Source organism: Phascolarctos cinereus, unplaced genomic scaffold (genome assembly GCF_003287225.1).
Source record: "Phascolarctos cinereus isolate Bilbo 61053 unplaced genomic scaffold, phaCin_HiC Scaffold_726;HRSCAF=1367, whole genome shotgun sequence".
Lineage (NCBI taxonomy): Eukaryota > Metazoa > Chordata > Mammalia > Diprotodontia > Phascolarctidae > Phascolarctos > Phascolarctos cinereus.
The window spans coordinates 317,313,651-317,340,931 of record NW_027556098.1 but is presented as its reverse complement, the minus strand read 5'-3'; the positions used below and the strand labels follow the sequence as shown (position 1 = coordinate 317,340,931).

General features: G+C 37.6%; 1 protein-coding gene across 2 annotated transcripts in view; it reads right to left on the bottom strand.

Moving 5' to 3' along the window:
- The window catches only part of UVRAG (UV radiation resistance associated), a 443,033-nt gene that overhangs the window by 262,090 nt on the left and 153,662 nt on the right, over nucleotides 1–27,281 (bottom strand). For both annotated transcript variants that reach the window (XM_020989535.2, XM_078156924.1), the window contains one exon: nucleotides 8,809–8,914. In XM_020989535.2, coding sequence (XP_020845194.1) covers nucleotides 8,809–8,914 — 106 coding nt within the window. The remainder of the gene's footprint in view (nucleotides 1–8,808; nucleotides 8,915–27,281) is intronic.

Below are 27,281 nucleotides of genomic sequence, written 5' to 3'. Positions count from 1 at the left end.
CATGAATATAATGGAAAATCACTGTGGTACAAGAAATGATGAATATGACATATATAAAGAATCATGGAAAGATCACTCAGAGGTTCCCAAACTTATATGGCTTACTGCCCCCTTTTTAAAAAAAAATTACTCAGTGCCCCCCCCTGAAATATTTCTTTAATCCTTTAATTTTTTTTCCAATTTGTGTCACCCAAGGCTACTACGACACTTTGGGAACCTATGACACATGAACTGATTAAGTGAATTAAGAAGAGGCAAGAAAACAATATATACAATGACAATAAAAATATGAACAAAAAGAACCAGAAAAAAAACCAAAAGAACAAAACCAAAACCGTATTTAATATCCTAAGGAACAAGCATGCCTCAAAGGAAGAAATGAGAAGATATACCCACACCATCCCTTTAGAGAGCTGAGAGGTCCACAAATGTTGTACATTGCACATATTCTCTGATTCTTTTTAATGTACCGATCTGTTATGGGGGGCTTGTCCTCTGTTTTTGTCTTTTAAAAAAATACTATTTATTATATCATACAGCAGTAGATGGTGCAGTAGATAGAGCACTGGGCCTGGCGTCAGGAAGACTCATCTTATGAGTTCAAATCCAGACTCAGAAATTTATCAACTGTGTGACTCTGGGTAAGTCACTTAACCCTGTTTGCCTCAGCTCCTCATCTTTAAAATGAGCTAGAGAAGGAAATGGCAAACCATTCCAGTATCTTTGCCAAGAAAACCTCAAAATGGGGTCATGAAGAGTCAGACATGATTGAAACGACAACAAATTTATTTTATCAGATGGTCTCTCGGAAGGGAATGGGGTGGTGTTTTTAAAAAAAAAAAAGAGAAATCAATAAAAACTTACTAAAAATCCACAGCAAAACAAAATAAAACAAAAACTTAAAGGACCTATAATTTCCCTTGGTGTGGATCTTGTTTCATTGACACAGTGAAGCTTTTCACTACCTTAGCAGATACAATACAGTGCAGTGGAGAGCTGAACTTGGTGACCTATGTTCAAATTCCAACTCTAACAATGTAGCCATGGACCAAGGGGCAGCTAGGTGATGCAGTGGATAGAGCACCAGCCCTGGAGTCAGAAGGACCTGAGTTCAAATTTCACCTCAGACACTTGACACTTACTAACTGTGTGACCCTGAGCAAGTCAGTTAACCCCACTGCCTAGCAAAAAAAGAATAAAAGAAAAAAAAAAAAGACAAGTCACCAGTCTCTCTGAGTCTCATTTACCTCATATACAAAATTCAGCTTATACTCAAAAGACCTTATAGGGTTATTGTGAGACTCAAACTATATGTGAAAACTTCACATACTTTAAAGTGAAATATAAATATAAGTTGTTATTTATTACCTTTATGTGGTACTGTGGCTGAAAAAATGTAGTCAAATATTTAGCAATTACCTTCACTTTACTTAGAGAGGCTGGTCCTGAGAGATCAGACACAACCTGTTACTGGATCTGTACTTTCTGGCTTGGTAAAATCTGCCCAAAGACATTCTCTATCTCGCACAGGTTTTAAGAACACAGCAACATTAGCCACACTTCCCAAAATGATGAAGTCTAACACCTCAGAGAAAAAGAACTTTATGACCTCTATTTATTATATTACTACAATAGCGGAAACTTTAAAAGTATCCTGCTTTGAAATCTAATACACACACATAAATATGAAGACATATATGGAGATATGTGTGTATATGTGTATGTGTTTATGTATATGGAGATACATAACTGAAGGTTTACGTATATACACGTGGAGATATGTGCATATCTCACACATGTGTGTACATGCATGTGTGGAGCAAGTTTATTATCTTAATTTTGTTTACTTTGGTTAATATTAACATTAATCCTAATTTCTTAAAAACTGGAGCCCAGCAATGGAAGATGGTAGTTTTCTGCCGTTGTAAAAAGGAAGAACAGGAGTGTGAATGACACAGGAATCAAAATTCTTTCCAGAAACAAACCACAACATGAATATCAATATTTGGATAACTGAGAGTTAACGCAATACCTCAAGTACGGATAAGGAAATCTAATGTGGGACAGGCAGCACTAAGCTATATAGTGAACTTGTCAATTTGCTCTTTGTAAAATGTCACCACTTATGTTTAATAAAAACAAAATTAAACATATTTTTCCATTATGAAACAAATCATATACTGTTACCTAGTAAAAGTAATTCGGCAGATCTGAGGAAACAAGAAGTCAGAAACCTAGAATTATTCCTAGACAGAGATTCTGAAATAAGTGGAATTTTATATATATTATGTGTGTGTGTGTGCATATATATATATTAAAAAAAAGAAAGTTAAAATTAGTCTGCCTTTTTTTTTTCCTACTCTGCCCCTTTAAAAGATAAGGCCTGGAACTGGATTCGTTATTAGAATTCAGTCACAGAATGGTAGGATTCATTAACTTTCATAAAAAAGGAGATAGTTCAGAAACATATTCGATTACAATTTCTATTTCCATTTAAACAGAACTGCTTCACAGCAACAACCCTCCCAGCAACATTTTTGGCAAGTTTCCAAAGTAATAATCAGACCATCCTTACTATAAGTTCATAGGATAATAACTCAAATTTATAGTATACAATACTTTTACGTGTGAACAGTGACATCCTCACAGCCCTAGGAGGTAAAGAGGGCAGGTATTATTATGCCTGTTTTACAGATGAGGAAACAAGTTCTGAGAGTTTAAGTGATTTGTCCATGCTCACACAGCTCAAACCTAGATTTCTTGACTGCAAGTCCAGCACTCTGGACATCAACTCTGGCTCTCTCTTAGATTAGAGCCAGAAGGGATCCTGAACCCAAGATCCTTGGAAGTAGCAATACTTCCAGTCCAGGTACCCGCTACCATCATCCTGAGGAAATACCACTGAGGAGATGCAGCCAGACATTTCTCCCGCAGGTGCTACAGACACACTGGCTAAAGACTCAAAAATTTTTTGGCATTGTCATGCAGTTCAACATCAGAATAGAGTGGGATTTGATCAGTAGAAATGACATTACAGAAAGAGCACTACTATGTGCTTTGCTGCTGCACCTTAAGGGCCTTTCCATTTGACTTACAGCTGAAAGAATCCCCAAACGTCTTTCTAATGGGGGACTCTGTCATCATCCCCATTAGAATATGAGCTCCTAGAGAATCAGCACTTTTCTTATATGTATTCCCAGAACTTAGCATGGGACTTTGCATATAGCAATTTCTTTATAAATGCTTTATTCATTTATTTATTTACCAAGGGACTTCAGATGCCTCTTAATCTCACCTAATCTCATTTAAAGAGGAGAAAGGTGAGAGGTTAAAGGACTTGCCTAATGATGTCACACAGTAAAGTAACAGAATGGGAGTCTGTGAACAAGTATTAATACCCAGACTAGGAATTTCTCCTAGTTCTTTTAATTATAAGGTATACGAACCTCAATAAAATAAAGGTGATAAACTCGATGATCATGAATGTCCCTCCCAGGTCTGAGTTCTAGGCAAATCTCCAACATCCTATCGATGGGGAGTCATTTATGTAAGAATTACTGATAAGTGGGACACTTGCATGCCTGTCTGTAAAAGCATATTGTGGGCACCACATATTCTACACAGGCCTTGAGACCTGAAGAGTTGAGCAAATCACATGATATCAGTGATTGGAGGCCAATGTATAGACCTAGAACAGTGTCTCCTAGGTAGCAATAATATCCAGCACTCTAATTCTGGTTTAGTGTTGGAATAAAATGAGGCACTCACAAGTCACTCAAAGGTTAACAAAATGAAACTTATTTTGCCTTAATACAGCAAGGACAGGCAGCAAGGACATTGGCACTTAGCTTCTCTGAAATGATGAGAGGGGGGTAGGTCATCTGGGGTGAGGATCCCAATCCCAATCCAATCTTGTTACCCAAGGAAATAGGAGCTATTAGGTATAAGTCAGAGGAGAAGCAATGGAACTGAGATGAAGAGGACTTCTACTCCATTTCCTACCACCCATCTTGGACAGAGACTACCCTACTATCTCTTGGGTCTGGGGGCCAGGAAGATAAAAATCTGATCTGAGTGAAAAGTTGAGGGAGTTAACTGAGGACCCCCTATCACCCTATGCAATCAGGATAAGAGAGTTATATCTCTGTTGTAGTGAGTTTAGGTGGGAATTAGGCAGGTTTGACCCTCTAAAAATAAGTTCCTTGTCTACCCTGTTGTAATGCAGAAGTCAGGTGGGTTAGAAATAGAAACCCCAAGGAAGCAGGCAATTTGGAATAAGATATGAAAGATAAATCTCAGGACCATAGGACCAAAGATTAAGAGTCAAAGGGGGGGGTCTCAAAAGTCCAATTCCCTCATTTTACTGATGAGGGAATTAAGGTATGAAGACAGGAAGTGGCTTGCCTACAGGTACAAAGGCAATGAGTGGCAGAGTCAGGATTATGACTCTGGTCCCAGGATCCAAGTCCAGAACTCTTTCTATTGTACCACAAATATTCAGATAAGAGATGAGAGGTCATCTGGTAGTGTTGGGTTTGTGGGGAGTGGTCCTAGTTAGGGTAGGAAAAAATAATTGGAACCCCAACTCCCTTATCTGTTTAAAACATCCCATACTTTTAAAACCCCACTTAGCTCCCCAAACTACTGCTGAAATCCCTACACTTATAGCATACATTAAAAACACCAGAATTCTCCACCATGCCACATCTTCATATAATAATCAGGGTGTGGCCAATGTAGAAGGTCACATTGGAAGTTGGTGCTTTATGATGGAATACGGGGAACTGAATACGATAGTCACCCCCATAGCTTTTCTAATATGGCGGTAATAGTTGGGGATGTCATCCAGCCCCCAGGTACAGTGTCACTGATTTAGCTAATGCTTTCCCTGCTTCCCACCCCCACCCCAACCCCCTCACAATCTCCATTCTCTAGGAGAGTCAAGAGTAATTCACTTCTACCTGGAAATATTTTTACAGTGTTCCCACATTGGTACTGCCTGGGACAAATGAAAGTTTCTCACATGAGATGTAAGCTATGCTCCATAAATGTAGTGAGGCTTCAGCATGAGCTGGGCCTAAGTTTCACTTTTGTTTCTGGGGAAGGGGGTTGTGCACCAGCTGCCCACCCCCCTCCCTTGTTTTGTAACCACCCCCTCTGTTGGTTTGTGCCTTAACTTTACCCAAATAAGGCAATCCTGTAGCTTCCAAGCTAGTTTTGAGTAAAATGTATCTCTTGGATTCTGAAAATAGACTGTGAGGTCTCTTGCCTCAGTCAATGAGTATAAAGAGATTGAGACAGACAGGTGGGAAGGGGGCTTTTTGGAGTGGTTTGTCTAAGACTATATATACTGCTTACTGTTGGTTGTGCCTCACGTCTCTACACCAGTCTGCTGGGTAGGAGATGCCCAACTCTAGCGCGAGACTTGCTAGAATAAAACCTTCTGTTTTCTACCTGGAGATACCTCTGAGCTTTTATTTGGGTAAGTGGTCTTTATTCCACTCAGTATCAAATTCTCCTACATATTGTCATGATATTGTTTATTATTATTATAATCTAGACAATGTGCACCCTGTTATGGTTTCCTCCATTATGATATTGATAACATCACGTTGGTTGAAGATTCCTCCAACTACTCCCACTGCTATTAAGGTATGCAGTCATTTCCCATCTCCTCTCTCAGTGAGCAGAGATTTAACCTTCAGTCTTTCAAGGCTGATGAAATTTGAGCCTAGTCCATGTCTACTACAATGCAGGATAAACTCCTGCTAGGCACTGAGCTAAGTACTTTTAAAAATATTTTCTCATTTGATCCTCACAATAATCTTGGGAGGTAAACTCTATTAGTACTCCCAGTTTATAGTTGAAGAAACTGAGACAAACAGAAGTTAAATGAACTTGGCCAGGATCACAAACTAATAAGTATCTTAAGGTCAAATTTGAACTTGGGTCTTCCTGATTCCAGGCCCAGTTATCTATCCCCTGTGCCACCTGGCTGCCTCTATGAGGCACTCAAAGCAATGGCCCTTGAAGCTGTAACTTTTCTGAAGCTACCATCTAATATACTACCACTGGCAGTCACTGAGCACCTAACCTAAAAACATTCTCTGTTGTTGCACTCTGAGATTTCCATCCTTGGATTATTAAAAAAATCTAAGCATACAGATTAGTGGGATCCATAATGCCTACACTGTTAAGTGGAAATGGTATATTTAAGAATAGGACAAGTCTGTTCACTACCATCTTAAACATCTTTATTGTAAATAAAGTCTCTGGTCTCCCTGTGGGTAGTGTCTTTATTAAACCTCCCATCCCCGCAACAAGGCCAACTCTCACCACCTGGGCATTTTCTAATTTACTTGGACACTTCAAACATCTCTGATATTTGGTACAAAGATGGTTCTACCTATTGTAAATAGGATGTTCACCCCTGGTCTTCTACCAGTTTCCAGTAAATACCTGAGCAACAAAGTATTTGGGCAGTCCTCCCTACAAGCTGAACTCTAGCCTACCTAATGGTCTGTACAGTTGCCCTCCAAGGAGGGAAGGAGCAAGTCATAATTTATAAGGACTGATAGGAATTCTTAGGCTGTTACCTTGGCTTCATCAAGGGACTGAGAGTCTAAAAGCTCTAGATTATCAAGACTACCCCTAGTATATTTTTGAAAATATGAAGAAGGAAGTTCAGGAGGGATTTATCGACAAGTTGGACAGTGTTGGACTTACCATTCAACATGTTACATGTAAGAAAATCAATTCCATATAATTCATCTTTATTATTAATATAAAGAAATATTCATATTGATATTTCTCAAGTTCATAATTTATTTCTAAAAATATTTTTTAAATTTTTTTTAAAAATCATAGGCAATGGGAACTGTGGAAGAACCAGGGAATTTTTATACTCCAAGCCAGAAAACACAGCTAGGAATGTGAACCTAGGTATAGATGTCCCCTAAAAGAAGGGTAGTAGCCAGAAGCCTGGGAAAAATGGTAATACAAGTGAATGGGAGATATTATGTTAGGCCAAAGGACAAGTTACAAGGAAATGGATTATAAACTCTTAGCTTCTACTTATAGATATAATTTTGCAGATGTTTTGTAGTGGACATACTCCTAAAGTTAGCCTGGTTTGAGAAGTCAGTCTTCTTTTCATTTCTGTTTGGTGCTATCTTCAATAGACCTCTGGATATATTACAACCTACTGATCAATTCATGATCCTGGCATTACCATACTTGCTCTAACTTTAAAGAGTTGCTAGGATTTTTGTCCTGACTGCTTTCTTTTCCTCTTTTTTATTTTTATTTTTTTAAAGGTGCTTCATGTGCTGTTCCCCCAAAACACACCATCTATCAGTCCAGGTCATTTACCACTAAGTATAAAATATGGTCTCCATGCAGGAGGGAGTATGCCAGGTTTAAGACCAAAAGCAGACTGATGTGGACAGCACTGGGCCCTTACTAGGCCACCTGGTATAAGTGATTCAAGTCACATGCACAGGCCCCCTTAGTCAAAGAGCCCTGGAACACAACAAGCTACTGTTCAACAGTCTAGTTGGCTAAATGTATTAGGACCTGTCTTTGGTGATTTGACAAACCCCAAGTAAGGCAGTGACAAGAAGGAAGTATAATTCTTTAGACCTAATGGACTTCTCATTCCACTCTGTGCTTAGCCCAAATCCTTAATTTTAAAGATGAGGAAACAGAGACCTGGAGAAGTCAGTTCACATGAAACAATAAGTGGAAGGTGAAGGGAGAGTTAAGAGGAAACAATTTTCTGTATTAGGTGCCTTGAATATAGAAATATCCTATCCTCCTTCTGTTCTTAAATCTCAATCAGTGTTTTTTGCACTAGATTCAAAGGGTTTTAGCCCAAATCTCCCAACTATAAGTCCATATAGCATTCAAACATCAGTAAGTAATATAATGTTGTTAACATAAAATTAGAAGCCAAAGCTAAAAAGGACCTTAGAGATAATTTAGTGATATATTCCAGAACTAAAAGGAACCAGACAGATCATCAAGTCCGGGGGCCCGGATTTGTTTGGGCCTTCAAGCTAAGAATGATTTTTATATTTTTGAATAAAATTTTGCTATTATGTTAAAACTGTTAAAAACCATTCTTAGCTCATAGCTGCTGATTCCTGACCTAGTCAAATTTCTTATTTTTCAGAGGAAGAAACAGCCACAGGGAGATTAAATGATCTGTCTAAGGTCAAACTGGTGACAAGTGGAAGAACCAAAATTCAAACCCAGGTCTTCTAAATCCATATACATGTTCTTTCCACTACACCATAAAAGGGAAAGAAAATGAGACTCCAAAGGAGAAGTAACAAGCCTAGGGCTACACTTTATCTTAATCCTGTTTGTTTTATTTGAGGTTTCTATATTTCTGAAAAAGGATCATCAGTCTCTTTGTCCACGGAACATACAGATCTAAAATTATCAATTCTACCCTGTCCAAGCAAATTTTAAAGTCAACTGCTTCCTGAGGTTCAGCCTCTTTTTCTCTCAGCAGCTATTTTCACTCATTATACAGTTTATGCTTATGATTCACATTTAAAAAGAAATAAATCAGATTGCCTGTTAATCATCTCTTGTATAATTCTGACGTATTCCAAAGCTTCTTCCAGTAGCACCAGCTTGTTATGTTGTTAACAGAGAAGACAGTTTACCTTGAACCTTTAAAAGCCAACTTAAAATCTAGCTGGAAAGTTCTGGTCCACCCTTTTCCGCCCCATTACAAAAAATGTGCTGAGACTATCAGGAAATCAAGAGGCTCGAAGAAGGAAAAATACCCAAACCTACCAACTCATTACTTGTGGATGTAAGTCGTAGTTTTTCTTCAATCTCCTTCCCGATTTTCTGAACAGTCACCTGAGTCTGTTTAATTGCACACTGAGCTCTGTGAAGCCTGCAAATAAAAGTTACAGTGAATGAAACCCAGCTTCTTGACCCAGCAGAGGAAAGGAGAGGAGAACTCATGGTTTTCCTACCCTTTCAAGTTTACAAAGAGAGCACTTTTCTCACTACAATCTGCTGTGAGGGAGCTGGTTCAAGGATTATTATTCCTATTTTGCAGGTGAGAAAAATGAGGATCAAAGAACAGGAGTCAATGAGCCAACTGAGAAATGCCAGATGTAGGGCTCCAACCCAGGGCTCCAGACAAAGCACCTCTCACAGGGTTGGGCTCATGTGGATATGATCATTTATCCCACTGACTAACAAAAGGTACCAAAGTCAGAACAAAGATAATAATACAGCACTTAACACAAATTTTTTCATAACAAGCCTATAAAGATGGTGAAACAAGTATTTTTATTTCCATTGTATAGATGAAAACACTGAGACACTGTGAAGCTAACTTTTATCCTAGGTCGTACATAAACATCATGGTGCATCAGACCCCCAACTCAAGTCATCTGACTCAGAAACCAATATTGTCTGCACTATTCTATTTCATAAGCTAAGAAGATATAAACGTGGCAGAATAGTACGCCTATTAATTCAAGGAAACAAAATGATCAATTTCTTCAGTATTCAGCATATTTCAATGTATTCATTATGGATATAAGAATTATGGGGGGTAAGAAGGGGAAGGGAATGGCTAGCCTGAGAGAGTCCAACATATATAGTTCATTCCCAATGACAGAAATAAAATTATAGGGGATGAATTTTAAAGTAATAAAACTAAAAAAGGCTTCAGAAATTATCTGATACAACTCCCATCTGTCACAAGAACATATTCAATGATAGCACCAACAAGAGATCACCAAGCCCTCACTTGAAGACTTCTGGAATAAGTAACTTAAGTAATACTCAGGGTACAACACTCCATACTTAATAGAAATTTAATCTGAGAAATTAGCTAAATATGAGTTGGGGGGGGAGAATTATTGTTAAAATGAAAAAAAAAAAAGGATTTTCATTTAAGTACAGACCTGGGTTGTACTAAATACCTTCTAACACTCATTCCAAATCTGAGATTCTTTAACTTTATTATTGTTAGGAAGCTCTTCCATATATTGAGCTTAAAATCTCTATGTAATTTCCATTTGATGGTCTTATTTTTGTCCAGTTTGGAGATGAGTATCTAATCCTTCTTTCATATAACAACCTCTATGACCAAAATATAAGCAGTAATGTTCATTAATAGGTGACACCATTATAAAATTATAAACCTTAAGAATTTTAAACCTGGAAAGGATGCTAGGTGTCAACTAGCCTACGCCCTGCACTTTGCTGATGAGCTAACTAAAGCCCAGAAAAGAGTAATGACTAATTATTATCTAAAGTCAACAGCTAACAATGTGACTATTACTGATAATATTTACTTAATGCTAAAAAATAACATGCTCCCACACTAAAGTTCTGAGTAAGACAGCTAGGACTTTTACCAAAAAAGGGAGTGGAGTGAAAAAGAAAAAGTCCAGTAGAAAGGGAGAGGCAACAAGAGGTAACAAATGTAAAAGGTGTTGGTACACAGGAATAAGACTAGGTCCATAGTAAAGCCTCATCTCAACATTTAGCCAAAATCAAGGCTAATTGTTAAAAAGGTAAATCAGGTGAGAACTCTGATTTTAAGACTTCCCTATTTCATGTATTCTTTATATACTTACACATCAAAAAATGATCACCACTCCAGATCAAATGCTATTTCTGCAACAAAGATGTCTTTACAACAGATGTAATAAAGCTGATTGCTCTGCCAACAATAAGATTATAAAGCCATTTCTACAGAACTTTACATTTTCATAAACTGCTATATGGCCACAGATAATTCCTTAGCTCATTACTACTCATTATCCCTATTTTCCTAATGGATAGAGACATTTAACAGTTTTCTCAGGATTCCCAAGGAAACTCATTAAAGAAGCACTACCCTACTCTCCAAACTTCTGGCATGGTGTGGTTTTTTCGTTTGTTTGCTTTCAAATCCTGCAACAACTATGCTATCTCTCAATGTTGTACTTTAGCGTATTTAAAAGAACAGAATTCAGGTTCCTTACTGTAATGACACAATGGTCCCCAAATACATCTAGATCCACGAGTACAGAGTTAAGTCCGAAAAAGGTAAAGAAAAGGTGGCTGGCTGGCTTCTCAGCTTCCTCTCATACAATTCCCTCTCACGTATTCTCTGAAGGAGTTCCTCACCCAAACTAGATTGATGAATGGAAAGATTTCTAAATTCTCTAGAAATCATCCTACTCTCTGCAGCCTTACCACTATCTTGGGCTTCTCAGAAACCTGCAAGAATAGGGTACAGGGGAAGGAAAAGAGTCAGATTTTTAAAAATTTTTGTTTTCAAATGTAAGGATCTTTGGCAGTTAAAATCCTATGACCTAGTAAAATTTTACTGCAGATCAGTTATTGGGAAGAACTCTTCTACCATCCCAGAACACAGCCCATACTTTCCCTCCTCCACATCTTCTGTAAGCTCTATATACAGAATGGCCTCTTTCCCTTCTATCATTTCTTCAAGACCAAGTTCAAATGCTACTGCTTCTATAAAGTCTTCCTGGGTAGCATCAGTTAGAAGTGTTATTTCCTTCATACAACAGCATAGCATTTTGCACTCTTCTTATTCATATTACAACTAGTATTTTATATCTGTATGGATATATGTATATTTTGTGTCACAGCTACAAAATTATAAGTTTCTTGAGGGCAATGTGATGTAACAAAAAAGTACTGGAAGTAGAAATGAACAGACCTGAATTCAAATCCTACCTATGACATTCATTAGCACTGTGACTATGAGTAAGTTGCTTAACATGGCTGTGCCTCAGTGTCCTCAACTGTCAAATAATAACACTTAAAATAATAACACTTAATAACAATTAAATAATAACACTTAAAATCCTTGTGACTAGGGCCTCTTTTTTTTTTTTTGGCCTTTTGTATTCCCTTCACTTAGCACTTGGTCTGGCACATAATAGGCATTTAATTAAAGCTTGCTGACTAGATAACTAAAGCACCTACTTCCTAGGAATACTGTGAGGAAAGTGCTTTGTAAATCATGAAGTCATACAAATACAAAAGATTATTAGTATTTTTAACTCTCTCAGTGACAAGCATAACAGATAGCAAAGAGAAGGTACTTAAAAAAATGCTTGTGAAATGAATGAGTACATTGATTTCAAAATAATCAATAATTTAACTTTTCTAAGCTATGCAAACCATTGCATTAAAAGATACACTTTTTTGATATGGTAAAGAACTAGAAACCAAGGGGTGCATGTCAATTTAGGAATAGCTGAACAAATTATGGCAAAAGAATGCTATGGAATATTATTATGCTATAAGAAATTAAGATCTGGTATCAGAGAATTCTGGTAAGACAGGTATGGAATGATGCAGAGTGAATGGAAAAGAATTAGAACAATTTATACTGTATCATCAATATTGCAAAAACAAATCATTTTTAAAAGATTTAAGAACTCTGATCAATACAATGATTAATTGTGACTCCAGATGACTGATAACAAAAAATGCTACCAACCTCCTAACAGAAGAGTAATGCAGTAATATGCAGAATAAGACACAAATTTTTTGAGATATCAATTTGGGAATTTGTTTTAATTACGAATATTTGTTACAAGGGTTTTGTTTTTCTTTTTTTCATAGTTGGAGGAAGGTGATATGGGGAGAAAAAAATATGTGCTTGATAAATGAAAATTTTTAATTTAAAAAAGATAACTATATTCTAAATAAATGGCTAATAAATTAAGGAACACTAATCTAGAGAAATAAAAATCATCATAGGTAAAATTCCTGGTAATCAGTAAGAGTTTCAAGGCATTCCTAACTGGAATATCTGCTGATAGAGGAAACAACAAAATAGTCTATTGCTTTAAAAAGGGAGAGGGAAGGAAGAAAGTGCTGTCTGAAACTCACTGGTACTATGCAAACAACCTTGTCAAATGGTTAAGACTTTGAAAATAAAAATGATTCATGACCATAATTAATGTATGACTTCAACTATTTGGCTCTTACTGCCCCAGACGATTTCTGATCTTACCTTAGGGGCTTAAAACACACAGACAGAGTCACATTTCCTCCAATCTTCAGTGTTATCCAAATAAAATTTCAGAGCCCTTGCTACATCAAGACAGTGCAATAACGTTCCCTTTGTAACTTAGCAGGAGAATAAAGTTTTGGAGTTCTGGGGCTTTTAAAAATAACACAAAACATCTCGATTCCACCTAGGGAAGGGAAATAGTCACCCTATCTCTATAACTGGCTGCCTGGTTTCAAGAATGTTCCTTGATTTTGCAAGCCTGGGAAAGGAATCCATAAAGAAAGAGAATATTATCCAGTCCCTTTGGTAACTGAAGAGTCACCATAATGCCAACTCCAAAGTACAAAAAAAAAAAAAATCTTGCTTTCATTAGTGCTGGGGGACAAAATAATACTGCATGGTCTATATTATGGTCAGAAAAATGTTATTTCTGACAAGGAGAGATAACAACAGTCTGTGTGAAAAAAGACCTGGGTTTTGTAACGCAATAAGAATCAACAGTGTAATATGGTGCTCAAAAAAGTGAATTCATTCTTGGACTGCATTAGAAGCACAGTCTCCAGAACACAGGAGGTGACAGTGTCACTGTCCACTGTCTGGGCAAAACTACATGGAGAATACTGGATGACACAATTTAGAAAGAACATCAACAAAGTAGAATACACTAAAAGGAAGGTAGTAACCAAGATAGCAAGGGGCTAGGGTCCATGCCCTATGAGGATCTCTATGAGAAAATATAGAAGTAGGACAGTCCCTGCTTTCAAGGAGCTCACATAATAAGGGGGAGATAACATATATGGAAGGTTTTAGCTGCAAGGCAGATGGGAAGGCCTCAAAGTCTTTGGCATACAACAAGAGATGGTAATGCCTCTTCTTCAATGTCATTTCCATTGATAAAATGATACCAGTTTCTGATGTTAAATCATCTAACAATGCCAAGGACTCTGGCAGCAAGAACTTCATTTTCTGGCTCTTTAGTAGCTGGGGCTACAGCATCTACAGGAACCATTGCCAGGCTGCATCTCCATAGGGGTTGTTTCCCAGGATGATGGCTTTGGACTACAGACTTGCATTCAGGGTCCTGGGCTATCTCCATTGGGATGTGAGAAGGGATAGTAGTCATGGTGGTAGTGGTAGTGGTTTAACTTGCCTGGCATGTGCTGCCTCCTGTCTCTCTCCCAGTGTGTGCCCTGCTGCTTCAGGTAAACTAGTTTGCCTGCCTTGTATCCAATAGATGGCTGACAGGTAGTCAGGATGAGAGGTCCTTTCTCCATAGGAGTTGGTTCCCCAAAAAATGGCTGAGAGGGCTGGGCTAGACAGCAGAAGTGATCTGACAGGTACTGCCACTGCCAAGCATCTTGCACAGTAGCTGGTATTGATGCTGATGCTGGTGAGGAACCCAAGCCCCTTCACCATAATGATGTCTCCCCTCAATGACGGCTATGGGGGTTGGGATGGAAGCAAGACTGGTAGTCTGGGGTGGCTGATAATCTCAAGGCTCTTGGGTTCAGGGTCCTGGGCTGTCACCATCAGTTTCTGAAGAGTTACCATTGAGAATACTTGAAAGTAAACAGGGAATCGGCAAAGAATGTGCTTCCCTAGTCTTCCCTGCCTGTGCAATTTCCCTACCTTTGGTTTGTCCCCTCTCCCCTCTCTCAAATCATGACTATCCTATCTGACATCCCAATCAGATTAATTTTAACACTCCCCTCCTCTATAAAATAAAAATTATTTTCAGAAATAATCACGAAAGTGAAACTAATAATAATGACCAAAAAAGAAACGCAATGAATATGTTCTTATACTGAACATGGTATACATGTCAGTAAAATAAAGTAAAATAAAAATTACAGTATAAAAAATGAAAATAGTAATGGATTACTATTTTAATTACATTAATGTATTTTTTAAGAGGGGAAAAGTTCTATCTACATACTGTTTTGTTGCAGCTATGAATAATAACACAATAGTTTCTGTTTTCAAGCCTTAATTTCTATAAAATTTGTCAGACTTTATCAAAGTAATCTGCTTTACATATTCATATTCAATAGACAATATGGTCAGATCTGTCAATCTATCTCTGCTCACAGAAGGAAGAACATTTTTGTTCATTTTAATTTGAAAAGCCTCACATGAAACAACAGATATACAAATAGAGAAAGTCTTAATAACATAGGTATCTTTGATAGCTTCATAAAATTCTATTTCATAGGTAAATTTTAATAAAAATGAAATGATTACAAAAGGTACAATTTAAACAATTACTAAATCATACCAATGATGTAACACTGTATTTTCTTGACATATTCTTTAGTTTCAAAACAATTTAAAAAGAATAAATTTCCATTTCAAAGAATTATTCAATTTCAGTAAAATATTTCATACATGAACTGAGATTTTCATTTACCAAACGGAAATACTATACCTCTAAGTTCACACTATCTCTATTTTAAATTTAAAACACAAGTATCTAAATGATTATACATAATGAAACAAATTAAGTACTTCCAGTTGTCTTTACCATCACTGTACTATCATTGGTCACTTCTTCAGGGATGTGTGATACCACAGGATCTAGAGAAACACAGTGCACCTAAAGTGACCACCAATGATTCTAAAACATGAAGAATTTACTCTGGAAATAAATTCCTCGACTGTACAACTGAGAATTCTCTGAATTAACTACCACAAAGAACACAATATTTACTGTTTTTAAATTCTCCACAAATATTGTCTAACCAGAGGCAGACTACCCCCCCGCGTTGATATTCTAAGTACATCTTACGTTGGCACATGGCCACAAGACATACTATTTTACATGTGAGCACCTTCAGCACAAGGACCATAAATCCTTTTTAATATCTGAACCATGCTTAACGTCATATAGGTTCAAGAAAGAATTATGGCCAAAAATCAGATGACCTACGGATTGAATTTCAGCTTCCCCATGTCTGAGCTGTCCAACCTTGGGAGACTTGTTAACCTCCCTGGGTCTTTGTTTCTTCCTGTTAAATGAAGAGAGATAGCCTCTAAAATCCCTTCCAGTTCTAAATTCTGTGATTCCCATGATCAGTACATGGGAGGCATTCAATAAATACTTGATGGATGGAATATGATTTTGTCCTAAAAGACCAGAAGCCTACTTCCACATTCTTCGTTTAAACCTTTCAGAGTAGGATACAATGTCCAGCTCTTGCTTAATCCCCAATGTTAGCAGGGTTGAATCAGACAGGATACTACTGACAGTCACAAAATTGCCCATACTCTAATGGAAAAGTAAATAGTACAATGGTGGGTGGGAAATTTATTGAGCAGGCTGAAGTGGGAACAGAGGCATGTGACACTCACTGTGACAGGTTAAACCAAGAGGTGCCCTTAAAAACAAACACAGGAAAAGCAACACAGTTACAGAACAACAGTCAACTGCTGGTATTTCCAAACTGCATCTCAAGTAACAGCTCACTTCAGGAAAATGAAGTTTCAAGCGAACCACATTTGGCTTAACAGCAGGCTAAATTACTCCCAGATTTTCTCATAATAATGTCCATGTGCATTTTAGTAAGCTTAATTTAAAATATATGCCTTATATATTAAATGACTCTTATAAAATACACTGAATATGTATATATAAGACACTTATAGCAAGTAGCCTAAACTTAGTTTCCGTTCAAAAGTCCTTGGACCATTCTGCCAAAATATCATCAACAACACTTGAAATAGATTTGTGACTCATATTTCCATTTGTTTCAAAATATTTCTTCAGTGATCATTTATGGTACACTAGCTGGGTCAGTAGAAGAGAGGGAAAAAGAGAGAGGGAGAGGGGAGGAATAGAGGAATGGAGAGAAGGGGAGAGATAGGGAGGGAAAGGATGAGTGGAAAGAGAGAGAGGGCAGGAAGATACACAAAGAGGGAAGAAGAAAGGAGGGAGAGGAAACAGGAAGGGAAAAGGTGGAAAAGGGAGGAGAGAGGAAGAACATCTATTTTAACAAGTGACACTTAACACACGTATACACATATATATGTATGTATGTATGTCTACACACAGATACACACACAAAACAGATATAACGTAACCTTAGGGTAGTAAACATTAACAGCTGGGGCGGAGGGCAGGACAGTTTAGGAACAGCAGGAGGCTAAAACCAGTAAAGGCTTTCCATAGTCAAAACCTTATCTTACCCATCCAAATTTATTTCCTACTATTTCCCCAAGATATATGTTATCCACTATCCAAGTTATTTTCTTTGCTCATGTTGTTTTCTGTTCTCATCACCACATAACAACAATACCTTCACCCACACATTTTTAAAGACTCAGATCAACTCCCATTTTCTTTACCTCTTCCCTGATTATTTCACATTAATCTAACCTCTTTACACTTATTACTGTACTTCCATATGCAAACAGTACATGTTAAAGACTGTGACGGTAACTTATCCAGTAATTATTTTATGTGAATGTTCTTGGCTATACAATAGATTGCATGCTGCTTTTGACCTTAATGCTTCTCACTCCCTTCTTAATCCCATTCCACATTCCCACTAAGCCTAGTTCAGGGCTGGACACAGTATATGCACTTAACATACTTGTTAACTGAGTAATATTTAAAATCAATTCAAAACATGGCAAATTACATGATTTAAAATAGCATTTGCTTTGTTATGACTCGTCAGGTCCAGTATGACTTGGAATTGCTCTGGAGTCAGAGGCTTTGTATTCAAATCCCATTTTTTATGCTTATTACCTGTGTGACTTGGGATGAGTAATTTAACTTCCCTAGAACTTAGTTTCCTCATCTGTAAAATGAAGTGGTTGAACTAGACAGAAAGCCTCTGAAGGCCCTTCTATTATAGCTTTATAATCCTATGATTATGCATTTGTAAGTAAATAAAATTAGTTTTTTCACAAGGAATTATCATATCTTAGTATTAGAAAGGACCGAAGAAATCATCTAGCACAAACTGTTAAGCTGACCAAGAGTGCCTTCTATAGCATCCATGACAAATAGATTCAGACTCTGCATGTGATAAGGAAACCCCCTATCTACTAACCTACCTCATTCCACTTTTATAAAGTTCTATATATTAAGCCAAATTTTGCCTTTCTGCAACTTCACACTGCCATTAGTCTTGCCTTTCCGGGCCAAACAATATAAACTTAATCTTTCTTCTTTGTAAGCATCCGTCATATACTTAAAGAGTATTCTAACAGTGCAAAATTCAAAGAGTTATTGAATGTTTTAACTACAAAAGACTTTTAAGATCATGCTGTAAGAATGTGGTTAAAATTTAAAGTGATAATATGTCTTGATCATGTTCTCAAGTAAAAATGAAAATTACATGACATACATAAAATACTTTAGAACCAAAAGACCTGGGTTTGAATAGGGAGGGAAAGAAAGAGGCAAGGAGGGAGAATTTATTAAGTGCCTACTATGTGCCAACTACTATGCTAAGCATTTTGCAAATATTATCTTATTTGATCCTTACAAAAACCCTGGAAGATAGGTCTTATTATTATTCCCATTTTACAGCTGAGGAAATTGAGGCAAATAGAGGTTAAGTGACTTGCCTAGGGTCACATAACTAAGTGTCTGAGTCTGGATTTGAACCCAGGTCTTCCTGACTCGAGGCCCTGACTCTACTGAGCCAACCAAATGCCTGTAGGTTCCTGTTTCCCTACAATAGAGATTAGTTTTCCTTAAAAGAGGACAAAGCTATCCTAAAATCTGATTGGTCTCTACCTTCCTTGTCACCTAAGGGGCACAAAAAGTCTCACCCATATGACTCCAGGACCCTCCAACTTCCTGGATGACTATACCAAGACTTTAAAACTACATCAAGTCAGAACACCTTGTCTTGCTGAACAGGTTTGTTTCCACCTGGAAACAAGTGGGGCCATATCTATAGAAGCTAAGTAGCACTGTTAAGTATATAGCCTTGCTCTGTTGGAACTAGGGGGACCTTTTTTTGTTTATTGTTCCATGACATGCGTGCCTCATTTCATCCCAAAATTGAAGCTTCACTTAAAGGATGCTGGTGGCAAGCCCACCCCTACCAAATCCAAACTGTGTTCCTCATTAACCAAGACACAATGAACAAATCAATTTGGCTCTCTGAGCCTCATGTTTCTCATGTGTAAAATGGAAATAATACTCGTGCCACCTAACTCCCAGGGCTATAAAAGATAAAGTACTTTGTTAACCTTAAAGTGTTACCGGAATGGGGTTTTTTGTTTGTTTTTTAACATTTAATGTATATTATTACAGATGGCTTATAAAATCTTGGATTCTAGGGCAGCTAGGTGGTGTAGTGGATAGAGTACCGGCCCTAAAGGCAGGACCTGAGTTCAAATCCAGCCTCAGCCCACATACTTGACATTTACTACCTGTGTGACCCTGGGCAAGTCACTTAACCCCAAATGCCTAAAATAAATAAATAAAGAAATAAAATTAAAAATTGAAAAATAAAATCTTGGATTCCTAGAAGTGGAAGAGACCTTTAGAGGTCATCTAGTTCAACCTTCCGCCTAACACAAAAATCATCTTTACAACACCCCTTACAGTCATCTAATTTCTACCTAAATATTTCCAACGAAAGTTCACTATTGATGAAGCATCCTGCTCCAGTTGGACATTTCTGGTTATCATGAAGCCATTTCTTAGACATAATTGAAATCTGATTCCTTAGTCCTAGTTCTGCTTTCTGAAGTTTAAAAAAAAAGTCTCTTTTATAGTACTTTCATATGACATATGAGTGTCTCACTTCATCCCAAAATTGAAGCTGAACTACCAAATATAAACTATGCCCCTCATTAACCAAGACATAATGAACAAATACTTTCATATGCTTGAAGACAGGTATCATTACCTCCTCCTAGTTTTATCTCCAAGCTAAACATGTCCAATTCCTTTAACCATACCCCTTAAGATGATTTATATAATCACAGAATATAATAGACCTTAAAGGTCAATCATCTAATGAAGAACATACTTGTTTCGCTTTAATTAGCAGACTGCCTTGCACATATCAGGCACTTAATGAGCATCAGATATGAGACAGATAGACAGATAAATACATAGAGGGAGAGAAGAGAAAGAGAGAACATTTATTAGCCACTAAGCACTGTGCAAAGCAGTTGAGGAGCCATTACATGCAAACAAAATAGTCTCTCAACCCCAAGAAATTATACTGTAAAGGATGGAAAACAACACATAAAGGGGAGCCGGAAAGGGGAAGAGATAGGGTACCCAGACTGAGGCAAGACAGCTAGTGAGAAGGTGAAAAAGTCCAGGGTGAGTCGAGCCTGGAATGAAGACAACATGGCTCGAGCCCCTCATGAAATAGTGGCTCAGGCTAGAAATGAGCTCATCAACCAAGACAGTTTAGTATTCCATGACAACTGAGTTAAATGGCACACTATGACAATTTCTCTTTTCATGATACAGCAGCTGAGAGCACTGTTCCTGCTGACTAAGTCAAAGACCACTCAGTGCAATCAACATTCTTGCATGAAAAACCTGCTGCCCAATCATCTAAGTTAAATAATCTTTGTTTCTGAGATATTGTTTCAGAGCTGAGTGGTCCTCCTTGGCTCAACAAAGTTTCTATGGGGCCAACTATCTGAAGAAAATATACAAACACAAAATTCCTTTTAGAGTGGCAATTTTGTTGTTTTAAGTGCACACAAATCTAAACAGAAGTGAACCCCCAAAGGAATGTTCCCACCACCATGCCAATGCTAAGAGCCCTTGAAGTTGGTTCCAGAAAACAAAGCAGCACATCACAAAGTTCTCCTTTCTCCTGCCTGTTCTTCCCTCTGCCTTCCACTAGGCTGCCAGTCTTTTGAACACACTATATAATATCTCTAAGATCCCGAATGTACTTTACACTCAGTAGCAAGCAAAAAATAAGGAAAGGACAAAAGAGAACACCCCCTTAAAGCAGGACCCACTAGAATAGGTGTCTTTCAAGATATGCAAATAGTGTCTACACAAGGGTGTTTAACTCAGAGGGTACAGACATCTCAGGGCTAGCCACAGAAGGAAAGACATGCCCAAAGGGAAACACTCTGAGCATTTAAGATCAGACAGGATGATACCACAGGATGTAGTTTGGGTAACCACCACAGTCCCACTCTGATGCTGACCAAACCACAGCTCCTTTTAGAGGAAGGAAATCTCTGCAAGCAGGACAGCAATTCTATTCAACATTCACTCACTTACCAAAGGTCCAGCCCAGTGCTAAGTGCTTAAAGACAAACAAAGATAAATAAGGCATAATCCCTGTCCTCAATGAGCTTGCAAACTAATAGAGAGTGATAAGACAAGTACCCACAGACACTCACCAAAAATAACAAAGGGTGGTAATAATGTACTAGCTTAGTGTCAAACAAATCAAAACAAATGGACTTTCGAATAAAAAGGATGGGGAAGGGAGAAAACTGACTATGTATTTCCATCAGACCTGACCACAGAGAGTAGCTACGATGAAGAAAGATGAGCAGTTCACACACCCATATTTATGGGGGACAAAATTCAAGAAAGAAACCACTAGTAAAACCCATGGCCTCAAATGTCTATACACAATGGCACAAACTTTAGGCAATGAGGAAGAGGAATTAGAGGTCCTAATGAAAAGAGAAAAATGTGAACTCACAAGTATTATGGAGGCTTGGTGAGGAAAGACCCATGCCTGGAATACGGCTCCACATGGGTATGTTTTATTCAAAAGAAATGGGACAGCATAAAGAACATGTACTTACATTAAAAAATTAGGAAAGAGAAGAATATGGTAGAGAACATCTGGGAGGGAGAAATGGAAGAGATTTTTTTTCCAGAATATTCTACATTCCACTTAGACAGAAAGAATTCATTTTAAGAAAGATGGCAAGCATGACACATAGGCATGACAAAGTAGTAAAAGGGAGAGCTTCAATTATCAAGAAATCTGCTGTAATTCATGCAAAATTTATATCATAAAAAATTTAATCCAACTTTTCTCCCTTAAAATCATTAATTTTTAAACCCTTCTTTTCTACTAAGCTGACCTCCGTTTTTTCAGAGGACAGTTATTCCTATCTGATTGGAAGTACTTTCAGCTCTTTGGTTTCTCAAAAACTATTATAGCTATCGTGACTAGTAGTTCCCTTTTGTATGCATGCACAGATACATATAAAGTTTGAAGAATTTATAGTAACCTATATTTATGTATTCTATATAGCAAAAGCAATAGAATGCAATCTGCTTAGGGCAGGACCTGTCTTTCTTTCGTTCTCTCTTGCTTGCATTTATATTCCCAAGGAATAAATAAATGCTTGTTGACTGACAATAGAAAACTCGAATGCCATACTGCCAAATTAAAAAGCAACAACACTACCCAAAAAAATCCAAAAAATAAAAAAGTACAGTAGAAACTCTAGATTCCATTAAGCAGCAAATGAAAGCAAAAATCAAAAGCGATGCAAAGCAATGCAAACAAAAAAAATCAAACCCAAAGAACAATTCAACATCAATAAAGAAACTTCAGAGATTTGAGAAACAAAGAAATCAGAGAGAGAATGTGAAAAATGCATCTCTGATCAAACAAGAAAAAGTTTACACACAATTAAATATAATGAATGACTTTTAGAATAGATATACCAAAAGAGGTGTACAGTTCCAACTTCTCTACAAAGCTGAAAAGCAATGCCTTCATAATTATTGTGTCAAAAACTTCACAACAGCACATGAATTATTAGCAAAGCACTGTTTCCTCTGAAACAAAAGCCTAATCATTTTTCTTATCACAAAGCATCACATTATTTGCTACCAAAATAAGAAAACACCAGTGATCTTTCCAAATATAGGTGAATTATATGTTTATGTATTTTCTATAAAGTATTCACAGCCTATAATCACTAAAAGCAACAACAACAACAATACTATAAACTCTACTCAAGAACTCCAGTAGCTACTTAGTACTTATCAAAATGCTTTGTTTGGCCTTTAAAATCCTTCACAACCTGCGTCTTTCTTACCTTTCCAAGGCTTCTTACACTGTATCCCTGACCACACACCTACTCTCCAGCTACTCTGGTCTACATGTTCCTCACACAAAACATTCCTTCTCCCAGTTCCATGTATCTGCAATACCGGTCCCCAATGCCTAACATCTCTCTTTCTTCACCTCCAAATTCTAGTTTCCTTGATTTCTTTTAAAATTCAGCCTACATCTCATCTTCTGCAATAAGCCTGTCCTACACACACACATACACACACACACACACACACACACACACACACACACACACCCCTATGCCTCTATAATCATTTATTTACATTGTATGTATCTTGTATGTACATAATTACTTATATGTTATCTCCCTCATCAGAATATGAGCTCTTTCTAAGAAGGGATTGGGGGTTTTGCCCCCTTATTTGCATCTCTTATTACAGAGACTTGGAACAAGTTTTCATATGAAAGACTATTAATAGTTGACAATTCTTTTGAGAACTGCTTGCTCACATCTTTTGGCTACTAATCTACAAAGGAATGGCTTTTGGGCTTCTACATATCTACTAGTGGCACACATATCTTGATAACTGATAAAAAGGGCTTTATTCCTCCCAATAGATAAAGAGTATTTTTTAAAAGCCATTTGCATTAGGACACTTTGCAATATTTTCTCAATTGGCTTGTACCAAATGTATAATTGACTCAATAACACAAGCACAATGAATCCATTGCCATTTTAAATGATCATGAAGTAACAGCAAGCAATTTAGAAGAATAAGATCATCTGAAGCCATACAGTCAAGGTAGCTGTCCTGTTATTGATAAAAACCTATTTCCTTTATTACAGGAAAAAAAGATCACTGATCTATTAATTAAGACATAGTTTTGAAAGATTAGACACTGTCAATCACTATTTTTTCCTTAATACACTCCTCTCTAGGTTTTTGTGACACTTCTCTCTCTTGGTTCTTTTCCTACCTGTATGACTTCACCTTAGTCTCCTTTGCTGGATCTTCATCCAGGTCACACCCACTTCTTATTCTGGGTCCTCTTTTCTTCTTTCTCTATATTATCTACTTCCAAAGATTCAATTATCTCTATGCAGATGATTCTCACATCCATTTTTATTCAGCCATAACTTCTCTCCTGACCTCTGGTCTCATTATTTCTATCTGCCTATTAGACATTTCAAACTGGATGCCTCACAGACATCTTAAGCTCAATATGTCCAAAACTGAATTTACAGTTTTCCCCTCCAAAACTCACCTCTTCTTAACTTCTCTATTACTACTACAGATACCATTAACTTCCCAGGTACCAAGCTCACAACCTAGCTGTCATTCTCAACTCTTCATTCTCTCTCTCCACTCCCATATTCAATCAGTTGCCAAGTCCTGTCCATTCTATCTTCGTAACCTCTCAAATATATCCCTTTTCTCCTCTGACACTGTCCCCACCCTGATACAGGCCCTCATCATGCCTAGACTATTGCAATAGGATTCTGGTTGGTCTCCCTACCTCAAGTCTCTTCCCATTCCGGTCTATTTTCCAGTTAGCTGCTAAAGTAATCTTCCTAAAGCACAGTTCTGACCATGTTACACCCCTACTCCATAAACTCTAGTGGCTCCCTATTACCTCCAGAATCAGATATAAAAGCCTCTGTTTGGAATATAAAGCCATTATAATCTATCCTCTTCTCAACTTCCCAGTCTTCTTAAACTCCATATAAATGATGATCCAGCCATATCGGCTTTATTGTGGCTCCTCAAATATAACATTTTATCTCCTCACTCTGTGATTTTTCAACGGCCTAGAATGACCTCTCTCTTCATCTCTGCCTCTTGGCTTCCTTGTCTCTTTCTACTAAAATCATACTTCCTGATCTCTTCTCTCCTCCCCCGTCTCTAACCCCAGTATCTTCCTTCTCAGTTACACTGTATAGATGTTTTACCTACGCAGTGGTTTGCACGCTATCGCTCCCATTTGCTGTGAGCTCCTTGAGGGCAAGGGAAACTTCTGGCTTTTCTTTGTATCCTCAGTGTTTTAGCACAGTACTTGGCACATAGTAAGCCTTAATGCTTATTACTAATTCACTGATTAAATAATAATAATGACAAGTCTAACTCTTATAATACCTTAAGATTTACAAACTACTTCCCTTACAAAAAATCCTGAGGTAGGTAGCGAAAGATCTCTATGTTATAGCTAAGGAAATTGAGGCTAACAGAGTTATGTGGCTTATCTAAGGCCACATAGGTAATAAAAGGCAAATATATGACTCAAACCCAGGTCTTCTGAATGTAAATTCAAGGCTCTTGTCAATATACCATGATGCCTCCCTAAGAATAAACAATGGAGAATCAAGAGAACTGTTTTCTGGTTTCAGCTTTGCTACCAACTAGGCAGACAGCCCTGAATAGGACATTCTACCTTTCTTGACTGCAGTTTTCTCTTCTATAAAATTTGTGGGGGGAGGGGGGAATCACAAATTAAGGAATTTTGAAGAAACAGCTTAACTGAATAAAAAAAAAACATTGCTTTTAAGAATTAAAAGGCCTAAACTTAAGTTTCCCTGAAATCTTTACTAGGTATGTGATCCCGAACAAAGCATTCTTCTATTTAATGTCTGTGTGATATACAAAACACCTCATTTTTTTTGTTAATTTCTTACTATGCTGGTCTAGACTCCTAGTAAGGACCCTTCCAAAGAGAACTCCAACTCCTGCTATGTGGACCATGCAGATTGGTGAGAGATCATTCCATCAAAAAAAAATGTAGATAGATAGATAGAGGGCACGGGGTGACTTGAAGATATAGGGGTGATAGCTGGAGAATAAAATTAAGAGATGAGAGGGGATTATACTAGGAGAAGGAGAAAGGGAGAAGTAGAATGGGATAAATTATCTCACATAAAACAGACAAGAAAAGGCTTTTACAGTGGAGCGGAAGTGGGTGGAAGGTAATGGGGGAATGAGTGGATCTTATTCTCACTGGATCTGTCTTAAGGAGGGAATAACATACACACTGAACTGAGTATGGAAATCTATGTTACCATACAGGAAAATAGGGAGGAAAGGGATAAGGGGGGAGGGGAGGGAGATTGTAGAGGGGAGGGCAGATTGGGGGAGGGGATAATCAGAAGCAAACACTTCTGAGGACGGGCAGGGTCAAAAGAGAGAATAGAATAAATGGGGGGGGGAGGCCAAGTTTGGATAAAGAGAAATATAGTTACTGTTTTTCACAACATGACTACTATGGAAGTGTTTTGCATGACTACACATGTATAACCTGTATCAAGTTGCTTACCTTCTCAATAAGGGTGGGTGTGGAGAGGGAGGAAGTGAGAAAATTTGGAACTCAAAGTTTTGATAACAAATGTTAAAAACTGCAACTGGGAAATAAGATATACAGGCAATGGGGTACAGAAATCTATTCTGCCCTACAGGAAAACAGAAGGGAAAGAGGATAAGAGAAGGGGGCGGGGAGGGGGGAAAGACAGAAGAGAGGGCAGATTAGGGAAAGGGGCAATGCCATCTTGGGGTGGTGGGAGGGATGAGATGGAGAGAAAATCTGGAACTCAAAATCTTTTGGAAGTGAATGTTGAAAACTAAAACTAAAAAAATTACACAGAAAAAAAATACACACACACACACACACACACACACACACACACACACACACACACACACACACACACATATATATAAAAAAAAGAGATCACTCCATCTAGGGCCCATTTACCTAACATGGAACCAGAACCATAAGCATACACTCTTTTACCTCTTACTCTTCTAACAGTAATCAAGTCAAAACTATCATTCCTTCTGCAAAGGGAGAATCATTTAATTGCCCCATGATTTCATTAAGCATCCCTGTAACTGTGCCACTCCCTGGCAAGAGAGGGTGAGGGCAAGTGTGGGTCAGGAAGTCTCTACCTACTAGAATGTAAACTGCTTGTGGGTCTCTTTTGTATTTGTATCTCCAGCAATCAGCACTGTGCCTAGCACAAATTATTTAAGAAATGTTTTTCATTCAGTCATTCATTTTCATTCATTCATTCAGTCAGTCAGTCAGTCATTGTTGAACCTCTGTTTCATCCTCTATAAAACAAGGTAGTTGTATTAAATAATCTCTATAGTCCATTCCTACTCTGAAATTCAGCAACTTTATGGTGCTGGAAAAATAATAACAAAATCCAGATTGCTCTGGTAAATAAAATTAAGCAGGAAGTTCAGGAAAGGAATATTTACCTCAAGTCAGCA